The sequence below is a fragment of the Triticum aestivum genome, chromosome 2A, assembly GCF_018294505.1.
Source record: "Triticum aestivum cultivar Chinese Spring chromosome 2A, IWGSC CS RefSeq v2.1, whole genome shotgun sequence".
NCBI lineage: Eukaryota > Viridiplantae > Streptophyta > Magnoliopsida > Poales > Poaceae > Triticum > Triticum aestivum.
In genome coordinates this window covers 109,629,296-109,643,796 of record NC_057797.1, presented here as the reverse complement: position 1 = coordinate 109,643,796, position 14,501 = coordinate 109,629,296, and the positions used below count along the sequence as shown (strand labels likewise).

Below are 14,501 nucleotides of genomic sequence, written 5' to 3'. Positions count from 1 at the left end.
GGGAGCACGGATGGGAGCATGCGGAGGGAGCAGGCAAGCCGGATCCACTCTCTTCTGCTGATCCGGGGAATCCAAGTTTTATCCAATAATGTTGGACAGAAAGGTGGGATGCAATCTAATTTTAGCAGAATCAGTGGAAGCACATATATTATAGGGGATAAAATAAAAAAACAGTTTGTTGCAATCAAGTATCGTGAGAGTATTTCTTTTTAAGAAACACAGAGTAGAGATATATGTTCACATACACGTGCATTTCCTATCAGTGTCTATCTGAAGATTGACGAAGAAGTCACACATATGTCACTGCCGATGACAACATCCATTAAGTAGAACAACAACATTAAAAGACGAGTTAACCAGCTAAACATATCTGACAAATACGAACTTAAGCAACACCCACTCCGACATAGTTAACCTAAGATTCATCATTGATTAATAATGAACAAAGCCCTATCTTGAAGTCGTCCTCGTCTTCTTCAACCATTTGCTTGCCCCACGAGCACGGGTGGAGTTTGGCAACCCTGACAAAACGCTTCTTTCACTCTTTGTCCTGGTCATAGGCGTGCAGCTTGCCCGCCCGCCGGTACTCCTCCACCACGTCCTCCTCCTCCATGTCGCTGTAGCGCATGGCTTCCGGGTGCGCCGCCTTGCCAAACGCCACAAGTGCCTGCAGCCGGACCACCTTCTCCTCATCTGTCTCGGGCATCGCCTTGCACGATGGATTTCACCCAATAACCGATGCTCAAAATTTTTTTTTAAAAAAAGAGAGAGAAAGAAAGCTTGGGCTCGTATCGTGCCCTCTGTTTTTCTTATTTTCTTGTCAAATGTCTGAGGTACAATTGTACAAAACTGAGGATTCGCTGCACATATATATGCAGAGACCCGGACCAGCCCCCGGCCGACCCGGACTCGTAGATGAACTCTAATCTGACCCGACTCGCTTGGTACAAACACAACTATACGGCCGTAATTTTACATCAGTGTGGAAATAAATCTACGTAAGGCTTGAGCCGGACCGCCTGGCTGGGTAGGAACGACCAGGGTGAAGAATTATTTATTCTTCACCCTGGGTTGTTAATAGACTTTATATATATATATATATATATATATATATATATATATATATATATATATATATATATATAGGAAAATAGTTGTGTATTTCTAGGAGTACGTATTCCCGCTCTTAATATACCACATAGATGAATTTTTTATACCTCTTTATTATTTTTAATATACTTCACTAGGAATTATTAGATATTCCAAAATGAGTTTCATGAAAAAATTCATGTGAGTCTACATTTTTTAAATGTTTACGTATATACAGACGTATTTGTACATGAAAAAGGTATATTACAAAAAGTACGTCGTAGATGATATTTTTTTAATAAAACTCATATTGAGGTATCTTAGAATATTTAATGAAGTATATTGAGAATGATAAAGAGGTATAATTAATGCGTATATATTACGCGAAGGATACGGGGCCGTGGTTTTCCTCATCTTTTTTACGCGAAGCCCCCACACCTCTCCATTTTCACGGCCCAAGGCCCCAAACCCCTTGAACCCAAAATTTTGCCCCCGAACGTCTCTCTCTTCCGCCGGGAGAATCATTGCCTCCCTCCTAGCTGCAGAGCATTCCCTCTCCGCACCTGCATTCTCCTCCCTCCTCACGTCGAATTTTCTCGTGCGCCACAAGGAATCAGGACTATATAATCAGCCATGCCGCACTGCTCTTCACCAAAATTCCCCTTCCACATCACACCCTCAGATTTCACCCTCTCAGCGCTCCCGCCTCAGCTTCCCCTACCCCCCCTCCAATGGCGGTAAGTTCCAAGTGCATGGGATTTCACCCGTTGTGGTCGCTGTTTCTCATGAACTGACTGGAGTTTCCCACGGAATCCTCGCGTGCTGCGTGTTCGATTTCTGCCATTTCGGTCTGAACCCGTCGGTTTCCTTCTGAAATCACCGAGTTCCTAGTTTATGCTCACCTGCGGCCGCTATTTGCGCTGCGAACCCATCTGATTTGATCGAATTCGACTTCTGAAATCGCTTCGGTTGCTTTCGTTGACGCTCGCATGGTGCGGTGTGGCCTCTCGACATCATGCTTCATGGTTGCCATCGGGGCTCTGATTCCTTCTGTTCCAGCGATTTTGAGGTCTCAAGTTACCTAGTCTATGGGCGCATGTTCTATGTTCGATTTAACGAGTAATAGTCGCCCTGAACCATCTGTTTGCCTCGATTCTGAGTTCTAAAATTGTGCAGTTTCTGTTATCTCATCTCACGTGTTATGGTGGCCGCCCTTATTCCACCTGTTTCCTTTGATTTCGAATCCCAAATCACAAATCACGTAGGCATGCAGTATTTGAGTTAACGAATTTGTCTGCAATTTTTGCTATGCACCTCCATCTATTTGGAGTTCTTAAACCACATTACACTTGAGCACTGCTTGGCATTTACCAGACGATACATGCACGACATGCTTATCACGCCATCCATGGGCAATGCTGAAACAGCAGCTAACGGCTGGATTAGCCATCGTCCGAGTGTCCTTCAGCCCTGTATCATCTGTGGAGTTCTTGCGTTACACTATTCATCTGATAATATTATAGGAACTGCCATTTCGAGCATGTCTGTTTAGACTTGTATATTGATGAACAGACGGAGTATTTGATTGCCGAATGTCAGTGGTTTATGTGTTTCCCTTATCTGAAGGCAATGGCGTCGCTGTTCCTATTATGAGCTTCGGCTGTTTTAGACCACATCGAATTTGGAAAATACGTTGGCCTCAGCTTAGCAATCACGTATTGGTTATGTAGTCTCTTATACAGATTTATTTGTTTTGTGCGATGGAGCCCTGAATTTATTTATACAATCTAGCCTATTTTTCTAGTTTAGTTCTGTTCTAAAGTGGGGATGCTTTAACTGCAGCCCAAAGGCTGGACCGTCATGGAGAACAGTTCCGGTAGCCTTCCCTTCGTACCTGCTACACGGAAGTGGTCGAGGCGTACCAAGCTTACTCGCCCAAAGCTTCCTCATACCTTGTTTCTGGTACTTACTTTCTGCAAGTATCTTATGCTGATTATTTACAATGCTGATTCTGGTAGGTAACTCATTCTGTATATGTGTAGGAGGATGAGAAAAAAAGCTCATATTGTTGAAGTAGATGGACCAAATCCTTTTACAGCAGCTGTCCCCCCTCCCTCTCCAGAAGCTGTTGCAGAGGAGGTTATCTGAATTAATATAAAGTTGCTCATTGCTTGATTTTCACATATGTTCTGTAGCTAATTTTGCCACATATTGTTTGGTTCTGTGATGGATAATTCATTGTTTGTGCTAGTTATACTGTTCTATGAGGGGGAGAATGTTGTGACAGTTTTCAGTAACCACCTGTTCTGTATTGCATTCCTTTTGTGCTAGTTAAGGGGGTAGTGACCCTAAGATGGATGGGCCACAAGCTTTCAGTTAACTTGTGGGTAGTGTGTGGCCTAATTTTTGTGGTTCGCAAATCCTTAATGTCTTGATAGTTTCCAGATACTAACTTGCTGCATTGTATGTTTGCATTGTCAATTGATGAAATCATGGTTTTAAATTAGGAGATCAATGAGGGGATACCTGTATCCACCGTTCTCGATGCTGTTAAAGATAAAATGAAAGCTACAGCCCAGCGCGTATACCTAGGCCCTGCAAGAGTCTACGCGTTCACACATTTGCATTTTAAAAAACAGCCTAAACTACGAGGCGGGACGCTGCCCTAGGCGGCGGCGTCGTCGTCCTCGGGGTCCGTGAGGTCGATGAGCGTCGGCGCCGGCCCGGCCCAGGCGAACGTCGTATTCCAGAGCGCCGCCATGTCGGGTTGTGCCGACGCAGGCAGTGCCGGGGCAGGGGGGAGGGGGTGTGCGGCCGCCTGTGCAGCCGAGGCCTGGCGCGCCTTCTCCTCGGCCTCGCGCTGCTCCTACTCGAGGTCGTGCTCGAGCATCTCCTCGTACTCGCCACGACGGCGCTCCTCTGCTAGCCGGCGCTGGCGCCACATCTCGAGGTACGCCTGCTCCTGCGCCGGCGTCGCCCCCAGCCAAACCGGTGGCGCGACACCCACTCGCGCACCACTCCATTCCAGGAGGAGCGCGCGATGGGCTCGGGCTCGGGCTCCGGCTGCAGCTCCGGCTCCGGCTTGATGGGGGATGGCGGGGCCACCGGCGGCACCACACTGTCGCCCGCCGCGGGGAGGGCAAGGGCCTGCGCCATTGCCGCCTCGTAGCGGGCCTCCTCTTCCGCCTCCGCCACCTCCGCTCTGCGTCGCTCGTCCTCCTCGCTCTCCCGGTAGACGGCCGCAAGGGCTGCCTGGTCCTCCTCGCGGACGACGAGCGGCGTTGGCCTCCGGTCGACCTCGCGCACGCCCCGTCGCCTCGCCTCCTCGTGCTCGAAGGCGAACCACCTCGCCCAGTTGGGCGAGTCGGTTGCGTAGGCCTTGTCGAGGCGCTGCTCCGGCATCAGCAACGCCCGCCGGCGCCGCACCTCCTCCGCGTGAGCACGAGCCGTCCGCGGCGCCGCCGGCACTGGGATTCTATCTGGATCCAGATGCCAGTCGTGCGGCAGCGTCGCGTCCGGATACGGCAGAGGCTGACGGTTCTGCCAGTGCCACTCCGCCTGGTGCACTGGCACGTTGACGCGCTGCCTCTGCCGGCGAGGCGCCGGCGGAGGTGGGAGGAACTCGGAGGGGAAAGGGGTGGCGGGGGACTTGCCCTTGCTGCCGCTGACGCCGGAGGCCCATCTCGCTGTGGTTGTGGTGGCTAGGGTTTGCCGGCGACGAGGGAGCAAAGGTGGGCAGATGTGGACGGCGAGTATGGATGAGGACGGCCCTGCCGCACTGTCGGCTTAAAAAAGGACGAGCGCCGTCGCTGACGCATGGGCCCGTCGTCATAAATTAAGCTGACCGCGTGGGCAGCGGGTAGTTGGACGGCTGCCATGTGGGGACGCAGCGGATAGCGAGAAGGCGCGCAAAGCGTCCGCTCGGCGTCCGCGCCAACGCATTTGGGGCGCAAATTTGAGCCGCAAATGCGTCGGCGTGGACGCGACGCGGACGTGATTTAGGTTTAGGTCGGCGCGTTGGGCCGCCACTTTTATCCACGCCAACCCAAACGAACGCAGGCGGACGAAATGGATCGGCGCTTTGGAGTTGCTCTAACAAACCTTGTGCCTGGTAGGAATGAGAGCAGGATGATGTTGATAAAATCACATTTCCTAATTCCTAACTATTTCGAGTCTCGGGCGAACACTGAGAAGAAAGATAAAGAAAAGAAAGTTTTCTAGTTGTCTGTTGAAGCGTATCATATATTCATAAAAAAGAGTCGAGATGACCGATACAACGGCTTTTGGCACAGTGTTACGCCAAGAGGTTAACAAGCACGTCCACCACGACAACGCCGGCACACTACTCATCTTGTCCAAACTTAAGCTACGAATGGTGAAGAGGTAGAGAACAAAGCACATAGACCGCGTCACACCCATAACCGACACCTCGGAGCACGACAAAACTCCAAACCAAAATATATCAACGCACCTTCACTCATGACGCCTAGGAGATCGGCATCGACAAGTGGGCAGCATGAGCTAGCCTGGCTCGAGGAAAACATCGCAAATGAGGCGTCGATGTCGGACTACATTGCGCCGCGGATGCCCATGCCCACATCAACAACCAGCACATGACAATGTGGCGCCCCAAGCCTCACCGCCGAGGCAAATTTGTGAGTCAGTATTGGAGATGCCCTTATAGAATTATCTCTCTTGCTTTTTCTCAAACATGATTTTACTTCAATCATTCATATATTCTAAACTATACTATCTTTTCCATTTTGTTCTTATATATTTGAACTCCTAGCGCCAAGACCTTGAGGACAAAGCTTGGATACATTTCAAACACGTTTAAATTTCAACGTTTAAAGTCCACTCATTTCACTCAATCCTGTGAAATATAGCTGAAATTGAAATTTGATATTTGTGAAGCTGCTTATTTCAATGATTTTTTCGAGAAGTTGCTTATTTCATTCCATTCATTTAGATGTCAGTTATATTTCACAAACATCAGTTTCTTAAAATGAGTGAAATTATTTTCTGAATGAGTGAAATCAGTATTTCAGAATGAGTGAAACCATTCTTTTAAAACGAGTGAAATTTGTTTTTTGAAATGAGTAAAATCATTTTTTTTCTAAATGAGTCTAATCAGTTTTCATATATATGAAGCAGATTTCCATGTGAAATATTTGAAATTTGTTGTTTAGAAAATGTTATCTATTTAAAATCATTTTTTGAAATTTGTGTTTTTTAATTGAGTGAAATCATACTTTTGAAATATGATATTTGTGAATCTGCTCTCTTTAGTGTCTGAAACTGATATTGGTGAAATATATCACTAATATCATATTTCAATGTCAAGTATAATTCACAAATATAAATTTAACACACTGAAAATTCATCTATATTTCCAATCGTAAGAACATTCCACATATGACAAATATAACTCCACTTTCTATGCAGACATCTGTATTGTAATACCTAGCAGCCCAATTGCCCGGGACAGTCGATTAATTTATTTACATCGATATACCATATGGTAATGCTATTAATATCATAAGTTTGGAGTTAGTAACCAAACCATCTCACCAGAATGAACATTTGAACCATTTGAGGTATCTGGTATCTCCAGGTGTCACGGCCAGAAATGTATTTTATGATTTTATCAACCAGACCATCTGTTCTTGACTGACTCAAAAGAATGCTAAGGGATGAATTTCTGTGGTTGTGCATGCTGATGGAATGAAGTTACTAGTAGGCTCAAGTTACAAGCACACGCTCTTCAATTCTGCCTCTGGGCTGATCCCCTGCACTTTCCATACTTAGCTTAAGATCTTGAATGCTGTCGAGCTACTACGAAAGGCTACATCTGTTAAATTTTACCCCCTTTTTTAACATTATGCTAGTATATTCAGAGCAATGTCCTCAAGAAGCTCAGTCCACAGATCTATCGTCGCTCTCCAAATTACTTTGCAAGGGTTTGAATGCTGCCAGAAGAACAGCAACCTTGTTCGCCAAGAACCCTGCGGCGCCAACAAATAGCTCAGTCGGAGTCAGCTCGAAGCTGTCACCACCAGCACCGTACTTCAGTGCAACAGCCCCAGCAACCATTACAATCGACAATATCAACCATGGCCTTCTTACGCCGCTGAAGTTCATACTGGGCTCTGAACTGCTCGCTTCTGAAGGAGAACTAATTGCCGGTAACCCGTCCACAGATCTTTGGAGCAGCAATAGATACAGGAACCCTCCAATCCCGCCGACGAGGAATGAGTAGGCGGCTCCATCATTCGAAGCCAGAGTGAAGGCAGAGAAACCTGTTATAACAATAGATATGTCGTAAAGCAGCAAGGATTGCTTGAGATCAGCATACTCCCTCAGACCATCTTCCTTCAATTCCTTAATGCTTGAGGCTGTCTTTGCTGAGGATAGCTGTCCCTCTTGAAGATCAGAAATGCTAATTCCTGACAGGTCAGTGACAGCAGTAGGCCTTGCTTCCACTACTGAAGCTCCATCCTCACCAAGCAGCGCACCTAGCTTGTCGAACGTGTACCGTAAACCGCTGAACTTGGGCTCAAGTGTTCCCTCAAGATCTTCAGGTGTATTCCGGGCTCCATGGATCACTTTCAAACTTAAACCATCTAATCTCCATGAACCTGATCTTCAACGGTAATATTGTGAAAATGAAGGGTACACTAGTATTAGTAAGCACCGGCCACATATATGCGCAGAACAGACAACTAGGTGGATAGTGTACCTGATTCAAGGCCGATCCAGATTTCTTTGATTGTCTGCAATTTGGGACCTTTAAAGGTGATGATATCAACTGAACCACTTTGAAAGGGGAGGAATTGTGATGCCTTGGTGCCATGTGAAGGTTGGTCACCATAGATTGCTGGTACTCTTTGTAACAAGGAGTCACCATCGACATCAATTAAGCAGATTAAGATCGCTGAGTTCTTATCTAGCAAAGAGGAACTAAGTTCTCTACTTGTGCACAGCTCTAGTATGTAAAAGGCATCAGATTCTTCCAATCTGAGTTTCGATAGTATCTCATCAGGGACACTATTGGGAAATGTTTTTGGTTCCACCGTGGGCAGAAGACGAGATGGCTTTACAGATGCCACGGAATCTGGACAATGCAATGAAAGGTAGAAATTCAATAATTTTATGCTCTGAATGTTAACAAGAATAAGTATAGGTTCAGCCACAAATTCAGAATTTACATCATAACAGAGGGCATGGCATAACAAGTGAATCGTATTGCTACACAACATTTGCTGAAGGCTAGGCCATTAAGAGCATCCGAAGATCTGGGCAAATACAAGAACATTTACTCGAATCACGATTTACATGATTCACTGTGAAATTTCCAAAGAATATATTGCTTCCAAAGGAACTACTGTAAATTTCCAGCATCTAAAAGCAGGCGAAATCTAGTTTAGCTACTGAATGGGATGGTTTGCTTAGTTCCTATGAGAAATACCTTGTAATGAAGAACTTTTTGCAAAAGTGATCATCCGCCGATGTCTGTTTTGCTTTCTGATTTTCCTTGCGGTTGAGTTCAGAGCGTAAGGCATTTTGGGGCTGTTGAGTGATAACCATCGAGACAGAAATTCAGAATGAACCGAAGGAGCAGGTTGGCCAGCACAAAGGATCACCATTTCGCTGTAACAGGATGAGCAACAGATAGCATGGTGTTACACAAATAAGACATCGAAGCCTGTGTGCAAACATGATTAATTAGTTCAAAACACGCATACACACACATGGAACAAACCAATAGCAGCCATAACAGAGTACAAAACTAGCGTATACTGAAAGTTGTTCATAAGCCATGAACCAAAATTTATGGGAAATGGAGCTATAAAGAAACCCATGAACAGGGCATATTCCACACCCAACAACGGAAATGGCAGTTTACATGAATCCGTCGCAAATTACGAGTCAATTTGAGTTGCTACGACGCCAAGAAACCGAGACCACCGTACCAATCGACAAAAAAAAAAAAAAACTCACACAATTCAGAGATTCTCCGCGAATAAACTACTACTCCCTCCATCCGAAAAAGCTTGTCTCAAACTTGTGCTAGATACATCCATTTGAGGGACAAGCTTTTTCGGACGAAGGAAGTACTGCTACAACTAAAGTAGCTCAGCAAGACACTAGCGAAACTAGGACGACAGCTAAAATATCTGAATGTGAACTTCGAAAGACAGACCAGGGGGGGAAGGCGAGGCTCCCCGTACCGTATAAGCTCGGATCTGAGCCGGGAAAGTAGGCGAGATTCCACGGGTGGAGTGAGGAGTTTGGTGGGCAACGACGCTGCCGTGCGGGAGAGGGGGAGAAACGAGGTAACGGTAGTGGAGGAAGATCTGGGGAGGAAGAAGAGTACGAAGACGACGGCTTCAGTTGCGTCGTGAGGAAGGGAACAGAGGCGTGCAGCGCAGGGGAAGCTACTTGCGACGGGCCAAATGGGCCACGAAAGGTGTCTCATCACGGGCCTGTACACCTTTCCTTGTTCGCTGGTTTCCATCGGAAAAAAAAAGACCACACGTTCGCTGATAATTTCTGAAAAAGAAAAAACACGTGCGCTGGTGTTAAAAACAGAATAAGCGATTAGCAATGTGCAGCCCGATCACACAGGAACCCTAACCCTAAACCAGCCCGCCAGATCGGGGCGGCCGCCGTGGACGAGGACGAACCGATGCCACCAGTCGACGGCGATGAGTCCGACGACGACGCCACGGAGCGCCTCCCGGACTTGACCTTGTACAAGATCCTTACCCTCCTGCCGCCGTCCTCGGCCACGAGGTGCAAGGTCGTCTGCAGGAGATGGCGCTCCATGATCTCTAGCCCCTCCTTCGTGCGTGACCATGCCGCAGCCGCGCGCTCGAGGTACCCTTCCATCCTCCTCTTCGACGGCGCCGCCCGCTTCCTGGGTAGGATCGTCGACGAGAACAGGACGGCGAGGCTGGCGCTGCGCCGATGGAGGGCAGAGCCCACGGAGGGCTACGGCGTGCAGAACTGCTGCGGCCCCCTCGCCTGCCTTCGGAACGGACTCGGCGGGGCCGAGCTAGTCAACTGTTACACCCACGATGCGGCTATATCTCCCACGTGTCGGAGCATGACTTAGAGGCATAATCGCATAGTAGGCATGTCGCAAAAGAGGTAATCTTTACACATCCTATATACTGAATAAGAAAGGGATAAAGAGTTGGCTTACAATCACCACTTCAGACAATACATAAAAATAGCATTACATCATCCAGAATACAATCAAAGTCGAACCAAAATAAAAGAAAGACCACCCCTAATGCTAGATCCCATCGCCCCGACTAGGCTCCACTACTGATCAACTAGAAACGAAACAACACAACGAACACGGTCTTCATCGAGCTCCTTCTTGAGCTCGGTAGCGTCACATGCACTGGCATCATCGGCACCTGCAACTGGTTTTGGAAGTAATCTGTGAGTCACGGGGACTCAACAATCTCACACCCGCGAGATCAAGACTATTTAAGCTTATGGGTAGGGAAAAAAGGATAGTGAGGTGGAGCTGCGGCAAGCACTAGCATATATGGTGGCTAACTTACGCAAATAAGAGCGAGAAGAGAAGCAGAGCAACGGTCGTGAACTAGAAGTGATCAAGAAGTGATCCTGAAACTACTTACGTACAAACATAACTCCAAAACCGTGTTCACTTTCCGGACTCCGCCGGAAAGAGACCATCACGGCTACACACGCGGTTGATACATTTTAATTAAGTTAAGTGTCAAGTTTTTTACAACTGGATATTAATAAATTCCCATCTGCCCATAACCGCGGGCATGGCTTTCGAAAGTTCAAACCCTGTAGGGGTGTCCCAACTTAGCCCATCACAAGCTCTCATGGTCAACAAAGGATATTGCTTCTTCCAGGAAGACCTGACTAGACTCGGAATCCCGGTTACAAGACATCTCGACAATGGTAAAATAAGACAAGCAAAGCCACCCGAATGTGCCGACAAATCCCGATAGGAGCTGCACATATCTCGTTCTCAGGGCACACCGGATTGTCGAAGATTCCGGTAGGCCAACCCAGAGTTGCCGCTGGTTGTCACCGGCTGCTGACAGGTTGGACCAACACTCAGAGGAGCACTGGTCCGGGGGTTCAAAATAAAGATGACCCTTGAGTCTGCAGAACCCAAGGGAAAAAGGCTTAGGTGGCAAATGGTAAAATCAAGGTTGGGCCTTGCTGGAGGAGTTTTATTCAAAGTGAACTGTCAAGGGGTTCCCATTATAACCCAACCGCGTAAGGAATGCAATATCAAGGAACATAACACCTGTATGACGGAAACTAGGGCGGCAAGAGTGAAACAAAACACCAGGCAGAAGGCCGAGCCTTCCACCCTTTACCAAGTATATAGATGCATTAAAGTAAACAATATATTAATAATGATATCCCAACAATAACCATGTTCCAACAAGGAACAAACTTCATCTTCACCTGCAACTAGCAACGCTATAAGAGGGGCTGAGCAAAGCGGTAACATAGCCAAACAACGGTTTGCTAGGACAAGGTGGGTTAGAGGCTTGACATGGCAATATGGGAGGCATGATAAAGCATGTGGTAGGTATCGCGGCATAGCAATAGAGCGAGCAACTAGCAAGCAAAGATAGAAGTGATTTCGAGGGTATGGTCATCTTGCCTGAAATCCTGCAAGGAAAAAGAACGAGTCCATGAAGAAGACAAACAGATGTAGTCGAATGAATCTTCACAACTCCGGAACAGAACCGAAGCTAGCGAGAGAAGCTACCCAGAAAGAAGCAAGTAACATAGTAAACAACCATCACATAAACATGGCATGATGCACAACCAAGTATGATGCATGTTCGATTTAATGAGGTATGGCATGGCAAAGTGCACAAACAATACTACAAATTAAGTGGAGCTCAATATGCAACGAGTTGCATATTGACGAAACACCACATGACTTATTGAGTTCTCTCTTGTTTAGGTACTCAACAATATTAAATGTTGATTAGCATGGCAAGAGGTGAAGCATATGAAAACTACCTATCTAGGCAAGTTTAAATGAGGCCGGAAATAACAAACAACAATTCCGGAAAATCCTCATATGCATATATTAGGTTTGGTACTGTTCTGCCCTAAACCATATTTTAAAGTTGTTAAACATGCAAATTGATGCCATTATGTTAAACTAGGCATTTTTCTACCCCATTTACATATAAAGTTTATTTAAAATGGAGCTACGGTTATTTAGTTATGAATTAAATCATTTTAGCATATTATTAGAGCAAATTTAATCAAACAACATTTTAAACATTTCAAACATGTATGAAAGTTGGATATTATGAATCTAGATGCAATTCTAAGCATTTTTCATATTTGAAGTTTTTAGATATGATGCATATTTTGTGAGATATGATATGCATGAACAACAGGGGATTTTCTGTAAAACTGCTAGTCTCTGGATAAAAGATGGAATCACCATGGGGAAGAAAACATCATGGACCGAAACTACTGGCCCAACAGCGAAAGAAAAAAAACACAGGAGGCGTTGGAGTTGGCCTCACCATGGGCCGTGGCTCGGATCTGGTGGGCTGGATGGCTGAAGGGGCGCGGCTGGGCCTTGCGCGAGATGCGGCCTAGGCGTGGTCGCGGTCAACCAGCGAGGAGCGGGACGAGGCATTGGATGAGCGAGGCGACTGGTCAACGCGGGCATGACCCGTTGTGCTCTGTCGCTCGAAGCAAGGGTTGCAGCGGCGGCTTGGAGCGGCTCGATGCAGCAGCAAGACGGCGATGACCGATGCAGGAAGCAGTAGAAGCAGGGAGGCCGGCGGGTGCAGAGGTCCAGCGAGTAACTCCGGCGATGGGTGGCTAATCCGGGCGATGGCGTGGCGCGAGGGCGTCCCTCCCTGGAATGAGGCGGATGCGACGGGAACCTTCAGGAGCTCCATGGGCGGCAGGCTCCAAAAAAAACGGCGGCGAGAGGGTGCAGCGGCTGCTGCTGTTGCTGGCGTCATGGAATAACTCCGGCGAGGTTCGACGAGGAGGTCTGGGAGCGAGGAGAAGACCAGGACGGCGGGGAAGAGGCTGGGACGGAGCGGGACTTGCAGCAGCAGCGGCGGGGCATGGCAGCACGAACTTGGCGGCGGTGAACGAGCACGAGGCAAAGGAGGCAGGCATGGCGCCGTGCTCTGTTGAAGCATGGGAACGCGCGGGCGACGCGGTGCTCCGGCGAGGAAAAAGAGGGCGCCATGGCCTACTGTAGCTCCTGCGTGAAGAACACAGGGAAAGGGAAAGAGTTTAGCAACGGGAGAGAGAGGGATGGCGAGGGGGAGGCTAGGGATGGCAAGGCTTCGTCTGGTCGGGGTCGTGGTCGCCGGAGGGCGCGTTGGATCGGGAGGAGCGGCGAGCTCGAGGGAGCGAGAGGTTCGCGGGGCCTCTGCTTGCGGGAGGCTGGGAGCGAGGCTAGAGGCGTGAACGACGCCGGGGATGGGGATGGCGCGGGCATGGCGAGAGACGGCCGGATCCGCGTGCGTGTCCAGAGTCGGTGAGGGAGGTGGCGGGATTTGGTTGGCCGATGGATGAATTCGAGGAGAGGTGGAGGATTGGCTGCGGGATCAGGATGGATCCCGAGGAAGATGCGACGGGTGGCGGCGGAAAACAAGAGACTTGGTCGGAGGCGATGCTGGTTGGTGGATGGATCGGGGACGTGGAGAGATGGTTGGCTCGGTATGGATCCCGAGGGGAATTTGGTGGAGTGGCGGCGGAGGAGGATTTGATGGATGGGACATCTAGGGCTAGGGTTTGTCCAGATATATATAGTAGATGGTTCAAGTGAGACTATTTGGTCCCTCCGATCATAATCGGGCGACCGAGAAATAAATAGGTGGGGAGTCCAAATAAGAAACTGTGACGTTTTATAGATGTTTGGGGATGATCCGGATCCAACGATGACGACTGTCCGTGTCGGGTCCGGGGAAGTTTCGGACGCGCATGTGAGGGGTCGGTGCAGTGTGCAAAGAGGGGTTTTCAGACCATGTGATCGCATCGGACGGCTCCGGACGCAAAGAGGGGTAGGTGGATGGACTAGGTGGGCTGGTTAGAGTGGAAGAGGGCTGTGAAGAGAGGCCTTGGGGTAAGAGGAGAGAAGAGAAGGAGAGACCCGACGGCAGTTTCGGGGACCGAAACCGTCTGACGTATGACCGGCTATACTGCCGCTATAATTATCCGCTGGGGCGTCAAATGAACTTCAAATGCAATAAAACTTGACAGACGGTCTATCTAAGCTATAATAAGACTACACGTCAAATTTCATCCCATTCCGAGAACATTTTTCGGCCAATTATAAAATAATATTTCGAACATGCCGCGGGCGCGTGCGAGTGTGGTTGGACTCAGAACGGACAGTGGAGAGAACG

At 48.1% G+C, this 14,501-nt stretch overlaps 1 protein-coding gene and 1 long non-coding RNA gene across 3 annotated transcripts; one reads left to right on the top strand and one right to left on the bottom strand.

Moving 5' to 3' along the window:
• The first annotated feature begins 2,924 nt into the window (after positions 1-2,924).
• On the top strand, positions 2,925-3,678 carry LOC123184955 (uncharacterized). Its single transcript, XR_006493130.1, has 3 exons — positions 2,925-3,051; positions 3,132-3,228; positions 3,597-3,678. It is a non-coding gene; the product is annotated as an uncharacterized lncRNA (long non-coding RNA).
• A 2,770-nt stretch (positions 3,679-6,448) lies between these two features.
• On the bottom strand, positions 6,449-9,509 carry LOC123187861 (uncharacterized). Of its 2 annotated transcripts, none has more exons than XM_044599825.1 (4): positions 9,321-9,509; positions 8,558-8,739; positions 7,829-8,203; positions 6,449-7,727 (listed from the first exon to the last, which is right to left on the bottom strand). In XM_044599825.1, exons 2-4 carry the CDS (start codon positions 8,733-8,735, stop codon positions 7,006-7,008), a joined length of 1,275 nt encoding a protein of 424 aa, XP_044455760.1. In that variant the 5' UTR covers positions 8,736-8,739; positions 9,321-9,509; the 3' UTR covers positions 6,449-7,005. The 2 variants fall into 2 exon arrangements, with proteins under 2 accessions (XP_044455760.1, XP_044455761.1); XM_044599826.1 differs by having other exon boundaries at positions 9,293-9,477.
• Between the last annotated feature and the right edge of the window lie 4,992 nt (positions 9,510-14,501).

What these genes read in the sequence shown, in the direction of transcription:
- LOC123187861 (XM_044599825.1), bottom strand. Translation starts at nt 8,735, where the DNA reads ATGGTGATCCTTTGTGCTGGCCAACCTGCTCCTTCGGTTCATTCTGAA. An exon ending in AAAAAGTTCTTCATTACAAG is followed by an intron (nt 8,204 to 8,557) that starts GTATTTCTCATA and finishes TGCATTGTCCAG; the next exon opens with ATTCCGTGGCATCTGTAAAG. An exon ending in CTGGATCGGCCTTGAATCAG is followed by an intron (nt 7,728 to 7,828) that starts GTACACTATCCA and finishes GTTGAAGATCAG; the next exon opens with GTTCATGGAGATTAGATGGT.